We start from the raw sequence: 23160 nt of genomic DNA on the forward strand, positions 1-23160 counted from the left end.
GTATAAATCATTAGTAGCTCCACAACAATAATAAACATAGGGGATGTGCGCAGTCACTCAGTTGTGTTCAGTTGTTTGCAACCCCAAGGACTGCAGCCCAGCAGGCTCTTCTGTCACTGGACCTTTCCAGGCAAGAACACTGGAATGGGTTGCTAATTCCTTCTGCGGGTATAATAATCGGTAACATTTTAGGTTTTCAATTTTTTATTGGACTATGGTTGATTTGCAGTGTTGTTTCTGTGTTAATTCGGTACAGCAAAGTGAGTCAGCCATGCGTGTGAATATATCCACTTTCTTCTGTATCCCACTCCCATGTGGGTCGTTACAGAGCACCGAGTAGCGTTTCCTGGACCGTATGTTCTTATTTGTTACCTCGTTTGTATGTAGTGGTGTGGGTATGTCAGCCCCAATTTCCCAGTTATCCCCCTTCCCATTATAACTAACATTTGTTGCATGCTTATTAGGTGCCAAGGGTTTTATAAACATTGTCTTTTCTATTTTTTGGACAGTCCTATCTACTGTCCTAATTACTATCTCCAAATCAGGACACTGAGTTTCAGCTCAGGTAATTTATCCAAGAAGGAAAAACTTGTGAATGAAGGATTCAGGATCTGTGTCTAGATGTATTCAATCCTAGAACAGCCCATGTGGATGTAGGATGGGGAGAGGGTGGTAATAAGCCAGGCCCCAGACAGAGATCCAGCCATGTTTGTACGGATCTCAGAGTTCGGTGGGGTGTCTCAGCTGACCTCTGGGTGTCTGATAATAACCACTTAGGTAAAAGAAATGGGGAAGGACCCAGGCCTCTCCTCTGCTCTAAACTGGCCATCACTGCTCCATTCTGGTTATTAATGTGTGTTCTATAGAACATTTGAAAAATCCAGAAAAGCAGAAATGAAGAGAGGCCATCCCTCAATCCTGAGATAGCAGCTCTATGTTTGACTTCCTTTCTTTTTTATCTCCCCCTATATATGTTTACTTACAAAGTTGGGTTTGTATTTAAATGTATACTCTACAATCTTCAGTTGGCATAATAGCATAAACATTCTCACAAGTAAAAGCCACATCTCATATTTGAAGATTTTCACGCTGTCTTATAAGAAACAGAGTTGATTTTGGCATTAGAAATTTTTACAAGAAAAAAAAAAAGAACAAATTTTATGGCATGTATTCTCTGAACCAGCCTAATCTGATTTAAGTTCTTGGGTTTTTTTCTTCCCACCTTGTACAACCCAGGAAGTCCTATGAGTTTGAAGACTTACTTCAGTCTTCCTCTGAGAACAGCAGAGTGGACTGGTACGCACAGACTAAGCTGGGGCTCACACGCACTTTATCAGAGGAGAACGTCTATGAAGACATTCTAGGTAAGAGGCCGAAGTGTCTGTGCAAGTCTGTCTGTGCGGAGTGGGAAGGAGGTGGAGCTGGCTGCTTGAAACACACACACCCTGGAAGACAAACATGTGATCAAATGAGAGAGCAGGTAGGTTGGTGGAAGAGTGACCCTTGGTGAAATACGTGAGAGAAAGTGAGAGGAAGGACTGGCGATGAATGGCCAAGGAGGCAGCGTGATAACAGTGGGAAACACACGAGACCTGGAGCCTCGATATCTATGACTGAATCTCGACTCTGCTACTTGTTAGCTGTGTGACATTAAGCCAGTGACTTAATGTCTCTGAACTTCATTTCTCTCATCTTTGTACTAAGGAGGATGATAGATACTTAACAGGGTTGTTGGAGGACTGGAGAAGATGGTATGTAAAATATCTGGCTTATGGCAGACTCTTGGTGAATCGTAGTGATTACTGAATGAAGGAAACCTGAAGACTACCCTACTCTTTCCAAAACTGTAGGAGTGTGGCAGTAATGCCATCAAACTTCAGACTGAAATGTATTTGAAAAGTAACTTTGGCCTTGCTCCCAAGAATTCTCTGATTCCAAAATGAGACTCAGATTCACAGAGCTTGTGGGCATTTAGATTTGGTGAGTTAAAATCTTCAGGGAGGATCACAGTTTCAGTGAGATGTACACTCAGACTATGTCTATATGTTGGGGTGGGTGGGGGGCAGGGAAGAAACAAGCTGGTGATAGGGAAAAACCCATCTGTGTGCCTATGCAAGGGGCAGATTGGGCAGATACACGCGTTCCTGCATGCACACAGTCATCAGCACTGGAAGAAACTCCACGGCGGGAGGAGACATGAGACTTGAAGCCAGAATACTAAGCCGAGCTATTTGAATTTCTGAGTCCAAGCTGCCAGAATCGGGTTCCTGCCAATGCAGTAGACATCCCAGATCCCAAATGGGTACGAGATCTGAACTTCTCTTAGTGTGTGCCTGGCAGGGTAGCTTTCAGTTACAAGGAACAGAAAACCCAGCTGAAACAACAAAGGGAGTCTCTTGGCTCACGGGACCAGAACTGGCTTTCTCTTCCTTCTTATCTCTCAGGTTAGCTCCCTTCTCAGCAGGTGTCCCACGATCACCATGATGGCTGCCATCAGTTCCCCGGGATCCCTGCCTGCAGCGAAAAAGGAAAGCCTGTCTCCTGAAAGTCCCAGCAAACACCCCGAGGTTCACTCTCACTGGACTGAGTCAGGTCCCTGTTCACCTTCAGAGTCCAGGAATGCCATGCAACAGTGGGCATAGGCCTGGAATACGAGCCCCCTCCTGGGGTGGTCACTGAGGCCAGGATTCAGAATGCTCAGATTGGATTAAGCTCTAAGACCAAGAGCGGAGTTAAGCTCACACATCTGAGAATGGGGAGACAGAGATTTACCCTTGTGAAAATGGAGATCTGTTACCAAGAGGAAGGCTAAATGCATAGCAAGACAACACACATCCCCACAAGGAGAAACCAAGGTGTTGGGTAGAGATCTGATAAGGAGAGCTTCCTTGGTATTCCCAGTTTCTGATCTGTTCATTGCCTTTGACCGCAGATCCGCCCATGAAGGAAAACCCTTATGAGGACGTTGAGTTACATGGTCGCTGCCTCGGGAAGAAGTGTGTCTTGAACTTTCCAGGTTCTCCCACCTCTTCCATCCCTGACACACCTGCCAAGGTATGAACTCACAGAGAAATGATGCAGGGAGGGGGTCCCCAGCACTGTGGCCTTGAGCAGGCTGGGGTTCTGGGTTACGCAGGAATGCCAGGCATCCTCACTGCAGGCTCCTGGATTTGTTCATCAGCGGCCTGCCTCCGCATCCTGCCTCTAGTTCTCCTGGAACCCTCTGCTCAGCAAGGCTTCCTAAAGTAGCGTTGTAGCTTCTGGCTCAGAATTCTCCCCAGCTGTAAATAAGGTGGTACATCCACATTACACAGCTGTGAAGAAGAATGTCCTGATATAAAACAAACTCATATATGTTTGTGAATGCACAAGAATGTGTCTGTGAGGGTCCCTAAGAATGAGTAAGCAGGTACCTCTGCAGAGTTGTCTGAGTATTTAGAGGTCAGGAAAGAACACTGACATTTTCTCAGAATATCTTTTTGAACCTTTTGCAGTTTTGCAGTATGTGCATACAGATAATATGACTGTATTCTCATACATGATAACTTCAACACATTGCCTATGGAACTGAATTCATATTCTCTTTTTTAAAGCATGTAGTTTTATTCATAATGAACCAAACTGGAAACAACCCCAATGTCCTTCAGTGGGTGAGTGGTTATATATGGTGCAGTACATTTATATGATAGAGTATTATTCAGCATTAAAAAGGATTAAGCTATTGATGTGTGCCAACCTGGATAAATCTCCAGAGAATTATGGCAAGTGAACAAAGCCACTCTCATAGGTTTACATACTACATGATTCCATTTATGTACTTTTGAAATGACAAAATTAAAGAAACAGAACACATTAGTACGAATTCATATTCTTTAACATAACATTACACATTCTTCATAATGGATCCCTGGGCACCCATTTCCCACAGTTCCTACATATAAAATCTCTCCAGCCAAAGCCTACTAACTATCTCTGATGTTGTAGCCCCAGGAGCAGCAAAACTTTTCTCTAAAGAGCCAGGGAGTGAATATATGGTCTCTGTCTTGACTATTCAGCACTGCCTTTGTGGTGTGGAGCAGCCACAGACTATATGTAAACCAGTAGGTGAGGCTGTGTTTCAATAAAACTTTATTCATAGACACTGGAATTTGATTTTATATAATTTTCACATGTCATGAAATATATATATATGTATATATATATATATTTAGTTATTTAAAAGTGAAACCGTTCTTGGCTCGTGGCCTGTACAAAACAGGTGGTGGCCCAGATATGATCCACAGGCTATACTTTGCCCACCCCTGCACTAGGTCATTTCTACCTCTGCTCTTGGCTCTTTCCTGGACCTCTCCCTTCCAGTCCTTTAAGGCCCAGTCAATCATGCCTCCTTCAGAAAACCTCCAGGCCATCTTAGTCCCTGGGACTTGTTCCCCTCTGCTCTCCTGTAACACTCAGTGGGCTAAGCATTCATTTTACACTAATTCGTATATTCCATCTTATGACATCTCTTACTTTGATGGTTTGAAGTCTGACTTAAGTCATGTTGCTGTTTAGTTGCTAAGTCGTGTCCAGCTCTTTGCCACCCTATAGACTGCAGCACGCCACGCTTCCCTATCCTTCACTATCTCCTGGAGTTTGCTCAGATTCATGTCCATTGAGTCAGTGATGCTATCTAACCATATATTAAGTCATGTAATATGTCTTAAAAATACCTCCTCAAGTAGACTGTAGACTCCTCAACGTCAGAAAGTATGTATTTGGTTTCTTTGTGTTTCCCGTAAGTAGTTGTTATACAGTAGTTTAGTTGTTGAAGAAATTAAATGGAGACTGAATCCTGGCCTCCCATCAAAAGGGTCTGTTTCCAGCCTAAGAAAAGAAGCCAACCTCCTCTCTAGGCTCCGCTTGAGGTCAGCATTGACTGGCAGGCGGGGGTTACACACATAAGGCCTGATAATCACAAAGGGAATTTTTCTCAAGAGAGTGGAAGGTAGAACCTTTCACGAAGACTGGATCTTACCGGCCCAAATCAATTGCTACAGTACTTGTCAAAATCAATTAACTGCTGTCTTCTCCTCCTATGGAAAAGAGCGTGATCATGAATAATCCATGACAGCCAATAATTGGCAAATAGTTTCTACTTGCCTTTGAAATGTGTTGTGTGTGTTTTCACTGGAATATGGAAGTGCTCAGCATTTAGGGAATCCTTCATTTTCCTCCGTGACTAAGTCTGGCTTAGAAGAAGGCTGTCTGTAGACTTTCTGATGATGGCCATTCTGACCAGTGTGAGGTGATGCCTCATTGCAGTTTTGGTTTCCATTTCTCTAATAATGAGTGATGTTGAACATCTTTTCATGTGCCTCTAGGCTATCTGTCTTTCTTCTTTGGAGGAAAGTCTATAAACAATAAGTGCTAGAGAGAGTGTGGAGAAAAGTGAATCCTCTTACACTGTTGATAGGAATGTAAATTGATACAACCACTATAGAAAATAGTATGAAGTTTCTGTAGAAAGCTAAAAATAGAGCTACCATATGATTCAGCAATCCCACTCCTGGGAATATAGCCAGAGAAAACCATAATTTGAAAAGATACATGCCCCAGTGGTCCTTGCAGCACTCTTTGCAATAGCTAGGTCATGGAAGCAACCTAAGTGTCCATCAACAGAGGAATAGATAAGGAAGATGTGGTACGTGTATACAATGGAATTTACTCAGTCATAAAAAGGACAAAGTAATACCATTTGCAGTAAACATAGATGGACCTAGAGATTGTCGTGCTGAGCGAAGTAAATCAGAGAAAGACAAATGTCACATGATATTGCTTATACCTGAAATCTAAAAAAAAAAAGGCACAGATGAACTTATTTATAAAACAGAGATAGAGTCATAGATGTAAAAAATGAACCTATGGTTACCAATGGGGAAAGGTAGGGGATAGATTGAGTTTGACATATACACACTACTGTGTATAAAAGGATAACTAATAAGGACCTATGTATAGCACAGGGAACTCTGCTTAATACTCCGCAATGACCTAGATGGATAAAAAAATCTAAAAAAGAATGGATGTGTGTGTGTGTGTGTGTGTGTGTGTGTGTGTATAACTGAATCATTTTTCTGTACAGCAGAAACTAACACAACAGTGTAAATTCACTCTACTCCAATAAAAATCTTCAAAAAAAGAAAAAGAAGGCTGTCACACCCAGTCTGACCCATTCTTATCTTATTCAGTTCTATCCCACTTCATGCAGGGAGTGAACTCCATGCCCTCTTCAGAACAGTGGAAAACATCTACCCAAAGCAGATCTGCCTGCAGAACTGGGTGTTCCTCCCTAGTATCAGAAATAAAGGCTTAGTAGCCCTTTTCTCTTTTTTCCCCCCAAATGTTTGTTTATTCGTGCTGTGCTGCATCTTAGTTGCAGCTCTCAGGATGTTTGTTGCCGCAATGTGGGCTTGTTAGTTGCAACATACATGTAGGATCAAATTCCCCAATTAGGGATCGAACCCAGGCCCCCTGCATTGGGAGGGTGAAATCTTATCCACTGGACCACCAGGGAACTCCCTTAACAGCTCTTTTCTTCCCCTTCCTGCCAAGCTAGAGAAAACCTTGGTCCTCTGTCCCTAAAATAGTGCAACAGATTTCCCTGGTGGTGCAATAGATTGGAATCTGCCTGCCAGTGTAGGGGACACAAGTTCAATCCCTGGTCTGGAAAGAATCCACATACCAGGGATAAACTAAGCCCGTGCACCACAGCTGCTGAGCCTGTACTCTAAACCTGGGGAGCCACAACTAGAGAAAGCCTGCACGCAGCAGCCAAGACCCAGTGCAACCAAAAATAAAATAATTACATTTTAATAATTTTTAATAATTAAAATTTTTTAAAAAGCAGTGAAACACAGTAGGTAACCCTGTCAATGAGAACTTGAAGTCCAGAGGCGCTATCCTGCAGAAAGATAACCCAGTTGCCCAGTGCACATCTGATTGCCACTCATATTTGCAGGCCGTTGGGACCTTTGCAAGTCATCAGGAAGACCGTGCGTCATGCGCAGTCCTCTGCTTTCCCACATCTGGGTGTCTGGTTAGTGTCCCCGTCCTGGGGCACAGCCGCAGACCTCTCCACCACCTCCATTAGCGCACCAATGTTCATGGAGCATCTGCCACATCTGGGCTGCATCTGGGACTTAAAACTTACTGAAGCAATCTTTCCGTGACAACCTCCTCTACCAGCCACAGAAGGGTCCTAAGACATCTTGGAGGGGGCGGTTATTTAACTAGATTGTGCCTCTTTCTAGTAGAGAGGTGAGGGCTGACTGAACAGGTTTTCCTCAGACACAAGAGACATGCAGCTGGGGGCTGATGTTGACGCTTACAAACACACGAGGCAAGCTCCTGAGAAGGGGCTGTTTTCTTTTCTTGTTATTCCCACACATAGAACAGCACAGCATCTATGGTAGAAACTATTTTTTTGTAATAAAGGAAACCTAATGTTCTTTCTTATGTGTTGACACCCAAGGGGGAAAAAAATCACTAGTTGACCTGGGTAGCTCACCCACACCATCTTCCACCAACAAACCATCTGTCACCTCGTGTGGCTATGTAGGGGCAGTGTCTGGTCAAGTATGCGGGTCTTGGAGCCTAACTGCCTCTGCTCAAACTCACCTAGACCGCTTGCTAGTTGTGTGACTGTGGGCAAATGATCTTATCGCTGTATATCCATATGTCACTGGTAAAAATCAGGAATGATAATACACTCCTCTGAGATGGTGAAGAACAGGGAAGCCTGTCCTTCCCTGAAAAAAGAGAAATATTTCTTCAGTGGCGTGCTGCAGTCTATGGGCTCACAAAGAGTTGGACATGACTGAGCGACTGAACAACTGAGAGGTCTTGTGAAGGTTAATCAAATTAATTCTTGTATACCACTTAGACTAGTGCCTGCAGCATAGCTATTATTTATGTACATTTGCTTAAGCTATAGAATTCTATATGTGTCATTTTTAAAAAATTACCTCGTTTTCTAAAAGCAGAACATTCTCATTGTAAAATTCTTTTTAAATACCAAGAAGTGTAATTTAAAAAATCATCTGTAATTGGGAATTTGTATTTTTGCTTTATACTCACTTGTATTTTTTTTCTAAAACAGATGGTTATTATGTGTATATGTGTGTGTATGTGTGTGTGTTTTAAAAGCTTTTTACCAATTGCATGTAATCCCAACACCCAGAGAAAACCACCGTTGACACTTTGGTTTACTTCCTTCGAGACCATGTCATACTGTGTGTGAATGTACATGTGTGTGTACATAAAAAAAAAGATTTGGGATGATATCGCATATACATTTTTTTTCATATATACTTTTTTGCCACTCTGTTACATTTATCATGAATATTTCCCCATGCTATTAATTTCTTATAAAAAATTATTTGTATTGCCTGTAAGGTATGCCATTGTTTTAATGTAATGCCACGGTGGTACATTAGTGTAATGTCCCCTCTTTTCAGAACTCGTGTGCTTGCCTGTGTATTCCTGTGGGTGTGTAGTTAAAGGAGTGTCTGAGTGTTCATGTGAATGTGTATACCCGTGGGCACAGGTGAACAACTGCATGTGTGTGTGAATGGCACCCCAGTGCTTCCCCGGGGGAGTCCTCTGTAAGCAAGCGGAGGAGTGAGGTTGAGATAGGTAAAGAGGAGGTGGGATATTTTATATCAGGGACCCTTTGAGCTTCCTGCTGTCAGTCTCCTGGGGCAGTAAGACAGGGACATGTGAGGACTGGAAGGGGTTAAGCCACCAGCCACATTCACAGACAAGAAGGGTGAATGAACCCTGGCTGAGTCCAGGTCAGCTCTGTCTTCGAGGCACAAGGCACGTAGCTTCCTCGCCACCCCCTCCTCCCTAAGGGGGACCGGGGGGAAGGGATAAATTAGGAGACTGAAACTGATACATACACATTACTATATATAAAATAGATAACTAATTAATAAGGATTCACTTTGCCGTACAGCAGAAACTTAACACAATGGTATAAATCAACTTTACTCCAATAAAGATTTCAAGAAAAAAATAAAAATATTTCTTCAATGGCTTTTTCATTTTTTTTCTGATAAGCAAAGCTAAGAATCTTTTATATGTATCTGAAAATTATTGTATTTCCTTTTCTGTAAACCTTCAGTTCTTATCTTTTGCCTGTTTTTCTTTTGAATTGTTAGTCTTATTAACTTGTAGCATGTATTAGAAAAAGTGAATTCTATAAATCGCAGATTTTTTAATTGTTTTTTTGTTGGCCTTTTGACCTTAAAACAGCTCATTTTTAAGAATCAGACATTGAGGCTCAGAGAAGTGAAATTCCTCGTATTAGAAGGGATTTCACTTGCCAGTGACAGGGATAAAGCTAAACTTAAGTCTTGTAACTCCCAGTACATGGTGTCAGAGAGCCTCATTTGTAAAGAGAGAGCCAGGTGAGTTTCCACTTGTCTAAAAAGAGAGAGTGGATTATACTTGCATTCTTTATCATCTTCATTTTCCATAGTTGGATGATAAATGTTTATTAGGCCCTTCACAGCACAGGCGACCTCAGCGTACCCTTGGGGACTTAGACTAGCTTCTCCTCTTGACCTTCTTGGTCTCCCCCACTGGCAGCACCACTTATCTCTCAGAGGGTCTCTTTGTATTTATTTGCTCTTCTTTCCTCCTCTCCCCTCACAGCAGTCCTTGTCCAAACCAGCCTTTTTTCGGCAAAATTCAGAAAGGAGGAACTTCAAACTGCTGGACACAAGGAAGTTGAGTCGGGACGGAACTGGGTCCCCTTCCAAAATCAGCCCTCCCTCCACCCCCAGCAGTCCTGATGACACTTTCTTTAACCTCGGGGACCTACAGAATGGCAGGAAGAAGAGAAAGATACCCAAGGTAAGGCTTGCAACAGGCTTGGTGTTCAGGGGTGCACCGCCCACACACACTTCCCTGCAAAGGAAGGCTACAGAGGAGTCTGGGCAGAGATCAGATCACTGGGCCCTCCTACCTGCTTCACCACAGGCCAGGTGGACATGGGGAAGCCAGCAGCTGAGCTCACTGGGCCTTGGTCATAATAACTGGGGTCCTGTAGGGCTTACTGGATGGCGCTAGTGGTAAAGGGCCCACCTGCAATGCAGGAGACGCAGCAGAAGATACGGGCTCAACCCCTGGGTGAGGAAGATTCCCTGGAGAAGGAAACGGCGACCTGCTCTTGTATTCCTGCCTGGAAAATTCCAGGGACAGAGGAGCCCGTCGGGCTACAGTCCATGGGGTCGCAGAGGAGGACGTGACTGAGCGTGCACACACACAGCCTTCCTCTGAGCCATCCCTTCCCCTGCTTAACGACTCATGATCCCAAACTGTGTTTCCAAGGCCCAGCCTCCAAAGGCCACATCTCCCTCCTTCGTGGCCTCAAAAGCAGAGCCCCATCCGTTGTGCTCTCACTCAGACTCCATCACCTCCCACTGCAGCGGGGCACCGCATGGAGCCTGTGCTCTGAGGGAGCTCTTGTCAGAAATGCATCTTTTCTGGGACTTCCCCGGTGGTCCAGTGGTTAAGGCTCTGTGATCCCCCTGCATGGGGCGTGGGTTCAATCCCTGGTTGGGGAACTGAGATCCCGCGTGTCCTATGGCGTGGCCAAAAAAAAAAATTAAAATTAAACAATGGAGGGCTTACGTGAACAAGGTTCTCCTCTTTAAAACATATATATAGTAAAATATATGTATCTGTCTTTTCTGGCTCTTTTCAGCCCCGAAGGCAAAACAGGCCCAGTGGCTTGGGTGTACATGAACTGTGACTGCTCTTTCTTACATTGGTGTTATATTTCCCAGTCCAGCCCCTGCAATGCCTGTCATTCTATACTGGCCACTTTGGTACCAACTTCCTACAGGAGCTTTTTTTTAATATATTTAAAAATTTTTGTTTTTTGGCTGTGCTGGGTCTTTGTTGCTGCATGGGGGCCTTCTCCAGCGGTGAATGGGGGCCACTCTTCATTGCAGTATGCTGGCTTCTCCTTGCAGTGGCCTCCCCCTTTGCAGAGCACGGACTCCAGGCACACGGACTGCAGTAGTTGCAGCTCTGGTGCTCAGTAGTTATGGCGCATGGGCTTAGTTGCTCCAGAGCGTGTGGGATCTTCCAAGACCAGGGGGATCGAACCAGTGTCCCCTGCATTGCAAGGCAGAGTCCCAACCACTGGACCACCAGCGACGACCCCACTACAGGAACTTTTAGAGAAGGAATTCTTCATTTCAGAACCTGCAGATGGACATCAGGGGGTCATGAAACGCATTAAATCATGTAAAGCTGCATGGATGAGTTTGAGGGGATAAAAGGAAGGGAGGTGGGTTGTCTATAGGTTTCATCAGGTTTTTCAAAGTGACCCACTGACCTAAAAGTCAAGGCACATTTTCACCAGCTGGTCCCTCCTGGCTCAGTTTGGTTCATCAGTATTTTGAGCCATAATACCACCTCCATCCCTTACGTTCTTTTTCAAGTGAAATTAAGTCACCTTGATAATCAAGAGTGCATTCTGAAGGGTAAAGGCAGTTAAGAGTCAGGTGGTCAAGAAGAGGCCTAACACCTGCAGCCTGGCGGTTGGGAGAGGGCAGAGAGAGGGCCCAGGGCAGAACTCAGGGCTCGTGCCCCTTCCCTGTCTTCTGGCCCTGCCTTGCCCAACCCAGGTGCAGCGCACATTGCATGTTGATCGTCGATGTTTGCTGGATGAGTTCCCACTAGCGTGTGGACCCCAGCCCCCTTCGCCCCTGGCAGAGTCGCTCTCCATCTCCTTCTGACTGTCTTTGAGTCACTGCCCTGTGCTGTCATTGTGGCTGCTCATGGGGACCCCAGAGTGCAGGGTCTTGAGTCACTCCCTTAATGCTTCTCTTCTTGTTCTAGCAAGGCTCACACATATCTGTACCATCCAAAACCTGCTGTTGTGGAATAATTGCACAAATGGCTAGTAACATCTATACAACCTCACCATTATTTTAGCAAATAAAGCAGGAACAATCAAATGAATCAGCTTTAGGTTAAAGAGCTTTGATACAACTCTAAGATTGACTGTGTGACCTCTTAATAAGTACTTAACCTCTATCTTCCACCGCCTTCATTTTTTTTTTGTATTATTTTATTATTTACAAAAGATTTTTTGATTAAGGAGAGGAGTATATGTGTGCATATTTTATATGAAAGTAAAGAGGCAGAAAGAAAAGTAGAATTATTTCTGCCACTTTCTATGTGTTTAATTTACAAGCAGCAGTTTGTTTCCTCTTAGTTTATTGCCTGAAATTAAAGTGAGTTGCCACCCACTTCAATAGTGCCCAGGCACTTATTCAAATAGGCTTTGACAGATATAATCAAAGCTGGGGAAAAAATCAGCTTTGACAGATACAATCAAATCCAGAGAAAAATCACCATGTTTTACCTGTCACTTTCACAATAACAACAAAATCCTATTAAAACTTTAATCATAAAGGTGAAGTACACAGTTCTTCAAAGGAATGCCTATTTTTTTTTTATTTTTTGGCTGCACCACAAAGCATGTGGGATCTTAGTTCCCCAACAAGGGACCGAACCCACACCCTTTGCATTGGAAGCATAGAATCCTAACCACTGGACCGCCAGGGAAGTCCCAAGGAATGTCTAAAAAGAAAACAAATGACAAATTATAGTTTATTCTAGGTTTCATGAATCCTCAGTTCTGTCACTTGCTACTTAATCTTAACCTAGACTTACCCCCACTCTTGAATATGAAGCTTCTTTCTAGTTGCTCTGAATCCTTTTCTTGAAGTCAAAGGTTCTTTTTCAGGCACATTCATGACTTCCAGATTTTGGACCCTTAAAGCATTTGCTGTCCAAAACCCTGGCTGTTGTGTTTTGATCTAGCAAGAAGGACTACACGGTCTACTCACAACTGATCAGACAGTGGGTTGATTGGCATTCCTTCAGCTGCCTCTGCTGAACCATGTAACATAGAGTCCCTTCTGAAAGCATAGATGCTCCCCTTGGTTCCTCCCACCTTGGCCCTAAGAGGAATGAAGGTCCCAGTGGAGGAGGGGAGAGAGAAAGAGACACTCCTTCCATGTATTCTCCTAGCAATCCTGTGCCTTCATTAACGCAGCAGCTGAAACCGAGCAGTTATTTACTCAGCGGTGTGATGTCCTCAGGATTCATGAGTCACGGCACTATCCTTCCTAGTGAGAAGCCAGCTCCCCCTCAGCGCACATGGCAGGTTTGTGTGGAGCCCTGTTTCTTTGGCAGCCACCGTAGCAGAATTAAGTACCACATGACTCTCTGAAACACACCATCTTCCAAATGAGCTTATAGTTAAAAATACTTTTTTCAACTTAAAAATGGCTTCTAAAGAGGCCAGTACTTCTAGTACAGAACGCTTTATTTTTTTTTCAGAACACTCAAAAAAAAAAAAAAAAAACCAAACTTATCTCCTGTTAAAGTTCAATTATGTGACAGCCGGAGAAACGGGGTTAATGTCATATCCTACCAGTCAGAACATGCTTGAAAAGAAGAGAAGGCCACTTCATGGGGGTGGGCTCTCAAGGAGATGGTGGGTTAGTGAGAGCGAACAGAAAGGGCCACCACATGGCTGGGGTTTGGGACTGAAGGCAGAGGCCTCATTCAGGTCAGGTTCCTGGTTAGGGAGAGAAGCGGACACAGAGTCGGCAAGGCCAGGGCTGGGCTCCCCGTGAGGAGCCAGAGGGCACAGGTGTCCGGAGATGCAGCAGGGCCGTGTCAGGAGCTCTCTGCAGAGCTGGGGGTATGGAACCCAGACCCACCATGAGGAGCCCTTGAGAAAAAGGCCTCCACTCCCTGCCAGGCCCATGCTTATAGAGAGGAACCAGCGAGCTCCTTTAGGGAATAGATCAGAAGAGCGGAGGCTTGAGATGGGTATTGGCAACTGTGCCCACCTGGGACCCATCACCCAGTTTACCATAGCACATCCTTCCTGTTCTTCCCAACGTACGAAAGAATTTCAAGCTTTCCAAGGTCGCTTACAGCCAGCTCGCCTTTAGCATCAGTATTTGGCTCGCCTTGATTATGCGTGGGTAGACCTCCCTTTCTCCCAACCAGGTGGAACCCAGAAAGCTTCTGCTCTTGGAAGTTACAGGGGATGCTGTAAAGCCAGATGGGACATGACCCCAGGCCCTCCACCACCCAACAGCTCTGCTATAGTCAGCCTGGAGGTTGTGCCGCTTAGGAAGGTATCTGCTGAGCGGCTCAGCTTCTGAGCACCAGGGTGGTCCTGAGAAGCCTCAGCCAGTCTGCAGGAAGGGCAGCGTGCTGGGGGCCGGCCTGACTCCCTGCTGACCCGAACTTGGACTCAAAAGCCACGACAACCCTGCTCCCTTCCTGCCTGCTGCTCAGACGCACTTTGGCATGGTTCCCATGAAAGGGGCCCTCCCTGGGAACAGCTTTTTTCCTGTCTCTTCCTTTTCTTGTTTTGTTTTGGGGGCAAAGGCTCCTTCCCAAACCGCACTGGGACGGCACTGTTGGAAGGGACGCAGCCATCACACTATTAGCCAGTGAAATGGCTCCCTCTGTGTCTCTATGGGATGCATTAGATTCAGACAACACCACCCCACAACCGGAGAGGCTGGCCATGCTCCTGACAGGTGGGTCTTCTATCTGGCTGAGAAGAATGACTAAAAGACGCCAGCGGGCCAGTGGGACATGTCTCCCCAACCTCCTGCCCCCAGGCCCTGGCCCGCCACGGTCCTCAAAGAGAATGGGCAGCGAGGGCATCCCAGCCGCTCTCAGGGAGGAGACTGCTCACACTGGCTTCCCTTCTCCCCATGTCTGGCAGCTGGTATTGCGAATCAATGCCATCTATGAGGCCCGGAGAGGAAAGAAACGCGTGAAGAGGCTGTCCCAGTCCACAGAGAGCAACTCAGGAAAAGGTAGGGGCCCTGCCACTGTCCTCCCCCAAGAATCTGAAAACAGAATCTCCCTTCCCCTCTCCTTGTCCATCCATCATGTCAGCCCAGGGCTGCATGCTCTGACCTCAGCAGGGGAGCCACCTTCTTTGCTTAATTTGCATGGAAGGGACCAATATCTTTGACTGGATTTGCTAGAGGTACCATCTGAAGTACAGCCAAGTTAATCTGGAAACACATGCAGTTAGACAAAGACATAGTTTGTTCATGACCTTTAAACAGAAAAAAAAGAAAACAGCCCCTCTGAACTAGAACTCTCAGATTTGTGCTACCACATGGAAAAGTTTCCTGCATTAGAAAGACCCACGTCTGCAATTTTTAATTTTTTTTTCATCTAGTGACAGATGAGAACAGCGAGTCTGACAGTGACACGGAGGAGAAGCTGAAAGGTGAGAAGAGCTGTTGTGCAGGGTGCGTGCTGGTGACTGGGGAGGTGCAAAGATGGCCCTTCCTGCTGAGTGTGAGGGGCGACCCAGCGTCCTTGCAGGAGCTTGCTGGCCAAGGCGTGATGTCTGAAACCGGCCGGGGGGGCCTGGCCGGTCCCTGAGCCTCTGGCTACACTCTAGAGACTCAGGGACTCCCTGTCCCCGCACCTATCCGTTACACTATAGGTGTTCTTCACACCTGTGAAAGGTGCAGCGTGCTGGCCTGGGGCTCCAGAGACCTGGGGCCCTTGTCCTCCTCCTGTAAAATGGCCCTGGGATCTGGAGAAAATCATCTACTTCCTCATCTGTCAAGTGAAGTCGCTGAAATTATTGGTCCCTGTGGACCTAAACTTGGTGATCTCAGTCTAGGTCTCAGTGAGTTTTCCACAACTTTTCAGAACCCCAGGGCCAAGCCAGGGAACGCTGTAGTCCAGGGCTGCTCCACGAGGTGATGGTGACCCACCCGTCTGCTCAGGGGCCCTGCCTCTTTGGCCTCTGACACCCACCTGCTCCCTGACCCGTCTCGGGAATGAGGCCGACCGCCTGCAGCGCACAGAGTGGTGGCAGGAGAGAAGGCAGATGGGAGTTCTTGATCAGGCAGGTCTCTGCCACTTGAGTCACACGGGATGTTTACAAAGCTCCCAGCTCCGAAAGCTCTGGGGTCTGGATTTTGTCACATCCCTCAAGAGGAAAGATGAAGGAAGTGACTGAAGGGAGGAGTCCCCACCCCATCTGACACAGGAACCCAAGGGTCACTCAGGCCGCTGCCCCCAGTCCAGACAGCAAACCCGTGGTAGAATGGAGGCCCCACGCTCCAGGCTTCTGCACCCCAGTCAGGCTGGCGGCAGGTTACTGCTCCTAGAACTTTGGCAAGAATCCCCAGTAAAGAGCTTTGTTCTAATTTGTTAAATGTGGGAATGCTTTTGTAGGATTAGGAAAAGTACTCTGAGCTGGGAATTCCATAACCTGCCGCAGTTCTGTGCAGTTCGACACTGGCAGTGACTCATTTTCAGGCGGTCCGCCTCTCTCTGTCTCTCTCTGCTCCCTCTCCAGCCCACAGCCAGCGCCTGGTCAACGTGAAGTCACGGCTGAAGCAGGCTCCAAGATACCCGTCCCTGGACCGGGAGCTGGTCGAGTACCAGGAGAGGCAACTTTTTGAGTACTTCGTGGTCGTGTCCCTGCACAAGAAGCAGGCCGGGGCTGCGTACGTGCCCGAACTCACCCAGCAGTTCCCGCTGAAGGTACGGGGTGGGCCAGGCTCCGTGGCCTGCCACGGACTGCAGCGTTCTTGGGAAGATCTTACTGGGACTCATGGTTCAGGGAGGTGCAGGAGCCCAAGGAACTTCAGAATTTCAAAAATGGGTCCTAATTAAAGTATATCATTTAAAAAAAAATGCTGCTGGAGAATTTGGGAGGTCCAAGGGGTGTGTGATGCATGACAGTTCAGTTCAGTTCAGTCGCTCAGTCGTGTCTGATTCTTTGTGACCCCATGAACCGCAGCCCACCAGGCCTCCCTGTACATCACCCACTCCTGGAGTTTACTCAGACACATGTCCATTGAGTCAGTGATGCCATCCAGCCATCTCATCCTCTGTCATCCCCTTATCCTCCTGCCTTCAAAGCATGACTCAAGCAGGGACAGAAATACTCACTTCCTGTGGTCACTATGCTGACAGTACCGTTCTATCCACTCTGTCTGTCTTCTTATCCGGCCACATATCTCCCCAGCCCACCCTAGAAGCCTCTTCCCCATCAGCTGCACAAGGAGTGTCACATCTGTGTCCATGCTGCTCACGCCCGTGTGCCCTGTGTGCCTCTGTGTGTGTGTGCGCGTGCAAGAATCCTGTTCTATTCTCACATGGGTCAGTGCTGTGTGGATTTGGCTTTGCCATATATTAAAGTGAAAGTCACTCAGTTGTGTCTGACTCTGCAACCCCATGAACTGTAGCCCGCCAGGCTCCTCTGTCCATGGAATTCTCCAGGCAAGAATACTGGAGTGGGTAGCCACTCCGTTTTCCAAGGGACCTTCCCCAGGGATCAAACCTGGGTTTGCATTGCAGGCAGATTCTTTACTGTCTGAGCCGCCAGGGAAGCTACCCTGTATTATTAATCATGGTTCCTAAAATGAAATGGTGCACAATAAAGCCTAAAGTGGCATGACCTATCATAGATAAATGATCTGTAGGCTTTGGCATCAGTGATAGAGAGCTTTCATCACTTTCTGATGCAACTCAGCCAGGATTTACTGAGACTATTACATTCCAGCTGGTCTCTGCTTGGCCCCCGGGGATTACAAAGATGAGCAGAATGTGTTTCCTGTCCTCGGGGAGCTTACCCTCTGTCAGGAGGGCATGAGAGACTCCAGAGACTCAGGAGGTAAACTGTGCCAGTCTCTGTCCATTGCACACAGCACAGGTGCTCAGAGACGGGAAGAGTGGAGGGCGCTCGTGTCCTGGTCCCCTCAGGGCCTCCCTTCGCTGCCACCACCCAAGCATAACCCCAGCATCTGCCAGGACCTGGCGTCCAGCTGTCCCTCTCCTCCTCCTGAGCAACCCTTCCTTCCATCGTGCCCACTGGGGGCCAGCAGAGCAGTCGCGTCCTCGGCTTGGAGTTTAGGACGGAAATATGTGTAAGGGAGATAAGCCATAGGCACCAGCCTTCCACATGGACACTGACTCACTCCCTCCATCTCCTCCAGGGGCGATCCCTGAAAACCTCAGTGCTACTTATGCCCACGTTTAGTTGGGGACCTCACAGAGCAAGGACCAAGACACGAGGGACGGTCCTCTTATTTACTTCCCTCGGGGCCGAGCACAGTGTTATACATACAGTGATGCTTAGTGTTCCAGGAATAAAGTCAGTGTCCCATGAGTTAATTAATGAACCTCCCACCTATTAAATGCTTGAGTTTCCAACATGGAATCTCCAGCCTCCTAGACATCACATTAAAACTTTTCTTGAGTAGAAAGCTGCCTAGTCACTGTGGAAAGGGAGACTAATACAGAAATATTTAGAGAAAAAGGCATCTCCAGCCCCACAGAGGTCCTTGCTGTTGCCTTTCTATTGTCTTTCTCCAGTCTTTTCTCAGAGTAGAATTTTCTTGCAAAACTGAGGTCGGACATTGTGTAATTTCCATGTCATGTTTTGTAAACCTATCTTTATTTACAAACATATTTCATACAAATTCTAAAACATCATTTTTGAAATTCCAGAATACTGCATGATGTGGGTACACCCTGATCTGTTTAGCAGCTCTCTTTCTGTTGGAAATGCATCTTGCTGCCAGCTTTTCTTTAGGTGTTTATCTTTAATGTTCTGGTGATCATTCTTTCTGGCATTTTTGCATGCCAGGCTACTATATATATCTCCTTGCCTTCACCTTCCTCTGTCGGAAGCCCCTTTTTCTTCTTCTTTCTCCTCATTTTTAACTCTTTTTCTTGAGTTTTATCCCCCACTCCTATAGACACCTTGATCAAGGTTTCAACTCCATATTTGTGCACTAGCAATCATGCCTGCCATATTCCATTAAAATGCTTGACACCTCACAGTTATCTTTCATGACACCTCACAGAGATCAGGCTGTTTCCCAGCCATCTGTGATTGATTGTAAGAGAGCTCTCTGTGTGTCTCTTCCTGTAAATGTGCCCCTGTGTGTGTCCGAGCACGTATGTGCACATATGGGTTGATAACTTGTATGTTGATGACAGTGTATATATGCATACATGTGTATATGTGTATTTGTGGGTGTCATGCATGTGGTCTGAGGGCAAGTGTGTTCAGGTGGTGACTGGGCCATGTTGAAAGCACCGGAACTCACTTTCCTACAAGGCTTGCTCTTCAGTTCTCTAATTAATGCTGTTTCCACTATGGGAAAGTGTCATTGTTCCTTCCTTTTGTATTATTTGTTGTTTGGGGTCCATCACTTTATGGTGATTAATAATCCCTTCCAACAACTACACCCAGCTGATATTTCCCTCTTTGCAAGACTGTCCGAGGGTAATCAAAAACTATTGCTTTGGCAACAGTCTGAGCTAGTGAATTGTCAACTCAAAGACTGTTCCAGTACCAGTTGGAATCTTCTGAGTCATGGATGGAAGAAAGAACCATTATACAGTAAAGAGTGACTATTTATTCTGAAGAAGACTGCAGAACAATTAATGACTGGCTTCAAGTCTACATATGGTGACTGTTTCATTCATCTATAGTTGTGTCAAGCATTAATATTATATTAGTAGCAGCTTTAGTTAAATTTGATCTGGCCGAAAAAGGATCATACTAGAAGTGGGTTTTCGAGTTGAAAGCCATCAGCCCAGTGTTCTATTCCTTTGGATGCTCTCTTCAGAGACCTCTTCTCTCTGATGTTTCATGGCCTTGGAAAGGCTTGTAGATCCTCTGTGAAGGAGTACCATTGGCCAACAGACCTCAGAAACTGCAAGACTGGTTTAAGGTGGTGCTGTGCTAAGTTATTTCATTTGTGTCCGATTCTTTGCAACCCTTTGGACTGTAGCATGTCAAGGTCTTCTGTATGGGATTCTCTAGGCAAGAATGCTGGATTGGGTTGCCATTTCCTTCTCCAGGGAATCTTCTTACCCAGGGGTCATACCTGAGTCTCTTAAAAAGTCTCCTGCATTAGCAAGCAGGTTATTTACCACTAGGACCACCTGGGAAGCCCTGGTTTAAGGTGGAGGCCAATGGAAAGATATGAGAAATAAGAAATTATGGACAATAGTATAGTAAGACTTTAGGTTAGACGTTACAGTTTCCTAATTTTAGAAATTCACACTCCACTCAGTTCAAGGAGCTGATATTTTAGGTGACTGAAGGCAATTTTATCATGGTTTATTTTTTTCTTTAACTGTTTATAAGGAAAATGTAACAAGTGTAAACCTATCAACAACAACACAACAGAAAGCCAACAGTTCTTCCCAGCACTTTAGAAGTACCAATTTATATGCAAACTATGCTAATTATAAACTAATTTTTTTCCCCAAACTTTATACCTAGGTATAGAGTGCCTTTTTTTTTCAGATGAGGCAAAAAAAAAACATGGCATAAAATTCAGCATCCCAACATCTCCAGGTATATAGTGCAGTGTGGTTAACTACAGGTGCATTGCTGTCCAACAGATTCCCCAAAATGGAGTGCTTTTTAAAGCAGATACCCATTCAGACACAGAACAAGCAGAGTCACGACTTTAAATATAATCTCTAAGTCCAGACTTCATCCATTCATTCCATTTTGAAGTGAGATGATATTCCTATAGTCTGTGATGTGTCAGATAAATCAGAGAGCAAGAAGTCAGAGATTAAGATCATTTTGAGTCTTTCCTAGATTCCATTCTAGCTGTGTGATCATGGACAAATCACTTAACTTCTCTGGGCTTATTTCCTTCTCTCTAAAAGTCAGCCTGGTATCTAGTTTTCCTTTAGTTCTGATATTCCTGTAGTCCTGAAATGAATTAAATTTCACTGTATAACGTAATTTAGCTGGATGGATTCACTAAGAAGGGCTGTAAAATATCTCTGCCAAGATCGAAGAGGGCCGGCTTTGCCTGGGTCCAGACATCAGAGGAATAGATTTGCGGCTCTGCCTCGCAGATTTGTGCGTCTCGGATTCGGAAGCCATTGCTATGACAGCTCTTCCTTATTGAATAAAATGATTATATTTCAGAATGTTAGGCATAGAGAACATTTCTGTAAAGCACGCTATTTTCTTCTCCTTGCTCCCGCGTAAGACTGTAGTTGACACTACCCTGAGGGAGAAAATAGCTTAAGCCTGAGCTGCAAGCCCTCCTCAGCGCGGAGGTTAAGGCGACAGTTATGACTTCAGGGCCGTGGGGGCTGTGCGCCTGTCGAGCATCTGTCTTGCTCACGCCGGGGCTTATTCTCCAACCTCCTCTTGCCCTTCTCCCTGCAGCTGGAAAGGTCGTTCAAGTTCATGAGAGAAGCTGAGGACCAGCTGAAGGCTATCCCCCAGTTCTGTTTCCCCGACGCCAAGGACTGGACTCCGGTCCAGCAGTTTACCAGGTATGTGCTGGCGTCTCCCCACCCTCCCCCCACCCCGCCAAGACTAAAGTGAGAGCTCGAGAGAGGTCGTCAATGGCAGACCCCATACGTAAGTCAGTCCTACTGGTAAGTAATCCTGACGGACTCGAGTGTATAAATTTCCCCCACGAGTGTTTGTAAAGCATGCCTGAAGACAAGACTCATTTTGCCAAATGTGCAGGTTCCCAGACCTCCCACTCCATCTTGGAATGTGTTTCATAAGCTGACATGATGGGCAATAAGGTAATTTGTAGTGTAAGAAAACCTTGTCCAGTGCTGTGAAAATACTTCTTCAGCAACACATCCAGCCGTTACTCAGATTGTGATCAAGTTTACATTTCTGCTTTAAACCCATGTTGTTGGGTGGAAATATTTTATCAGAGGTCAGTTGTTGAGACTGACCAAACTCAGGAGGCTCCAAATCCTGTGTTCGAGGGACACTGAGTACCTTGAAGTTGGCCCAGCAGTCTTTAAGGACTGTCACAGCCTCGGTGCCCAGGAGAGCTGCCCCAGGGGCAGCTCCAAGAAGGGCACCACCACTGCCTACTGCTACCCAGCTCCCCCCAACCCTGCCCCCCAGTCTTGAGTCACTCGGGCTCACCCCATGAGAGGACCAATGACCACTGTGTCTGTTCGATGGGATGGCCCATGTGATAGGGTTATATGAGGGCTGAGGGCAGAAAGAAAAGTCCTCACTTCCTCTCAGGACACAGCGACACTTGAGATCCCCGTGTCCCTGAAAGAGACTCTGGGGCCACAGCCCAGAAATGGACGGGTGGGACAGGGAGCTGCGCTTTTTGACAGCCTCCTCCTGAATGTCCCCTGGTGGCTCAGCACAATGTGACTTTTGTTCTGTTTTGTAACACACTTCCTCTTCTTTTTCCAGTTGCTTTAGATGTAAAGTTAGGTTGTGTATTCGATGTTTTTCCTGTTTCTTGAGGTAGGACTGTATTGCTATAAACTTCCCTCTTAGAACTGCTTTTGCTGCATCCCATAGGTTTTGAGTTGTCGTGTTTTCATTGTCATTTGTTTCTAGAAATTTTTTGACTTCCCTTTTGATTTCTTCAGTAACCTGTTGGTTATTTAGAAATGTGTTGTTTAATCTCCATGTGTTTGTGTTTCCTACAGTTTTTTTCTTGTAATTGATATCTAGTCTCATAGCACTGTGGTCGGAGAGTAACACATTTCCTTTCATTTTCCCAACCACAGTGAAACATTCTCCTTTGTCTTAACTGGAGAAGATGGGAGCAGAAGGTTTGGTTATTGCCGAAGACTGCTGGTCAGTACCCCCTGTTCTTGGGCAGCGAGAGCTCCGTGCGGAGCCCCCACTGGCTTCCTAGGGCCTCATTCGCCACAGGCCACAAGAGAAGGACAGGATGTGGAGCAAGTTCGTCAGGGCCGTTAAACACAGGCAGGAGTGTTTGGGGGTCCACATGAGCCTCACTGTGGATGGAAACACTGTCTGCCTCCCTTAGAAAGAAAATTCTTTCTCCACTGTTTTCCCTGCCAAATAAATGACCATCCTCCCTTAAGGCAGGTGTCCTTTCTAATAAAGTGTGCTCAACAGACTCTGAGAGCTTACAGAGAGCTTTCATAATAGTGGTAAGGGCTGAAGAAGGATGGTTTTTCTGTTCATGACACAAATAATTTAAGTGTTTCCTTCAGAACATGAACCTTTAAAAGTCAGACACTTACTTCAGTGAGATGATCATGCCAAAACATTTTAGAACTTGTCTTTTT

The 23160-nt window shown here is 45.8% G+C and overlaps 1 protein-coding gene across 4 annotated transcripts in view; it reads left to right on the top strand.

The window, feature by feature from the left end:
• Positions 1–23160, top strand: part of DENND2A (DENN domain containing 2A) — a 101950-nt gene that overhangs the window by 48213 nt on the left and 30577 nt on the right. For 3 of the 4 annotated variants that reach the window (XM_070464892.1, XM_020899409.2, XM_070464884.1), the window contains exons 3-10: positions 1237–1364; positions 2933–3054; positions 9697–9897; positions 14822–14915; positions 15290–15340; positions 16430–16617; positions 21293–21402; positions 22630–22699. In XM_070464892.1, the coding sequence (XP_070320993.1) occupies positions 1237–1364; positions 2933–3054; positions 9697–9897; positions 14822–14915; positions 15290–15340; positions 16430–16617; positions 21293–21402; positions 22630–22699 (964 nt within the window). The remainder of the gene's footprint in view (positions 1–1236; positions 1365–2932; positions 3055–9696; positions 9898–14821; positions 14916–15289; positions 15341–16429; positions 16618–21292; positions 21403–22629; positions 22700–23160) is intronic. The other variant, XM_070464891.1, reaches the window with a different exon arrangement.

The sequence above is a fragment of the Odocoileus virginianus genome, chromosome 1, assembly GCF_023699985.2.
Source record: "Odocoileus virginianus isolate 20LAN1187 ecotype Illinois chromosome 1, Ovbor_1.2, whole genome shotgun sequence".
In the NCBI taxonomy this organism is placed as follows: domain Eukaryota; kingdom Metazoa; phylum Chordata; class Mammalia; order Artiodactyla; family Cervidae; genus Odocoileus; species Odocoileus virginianus.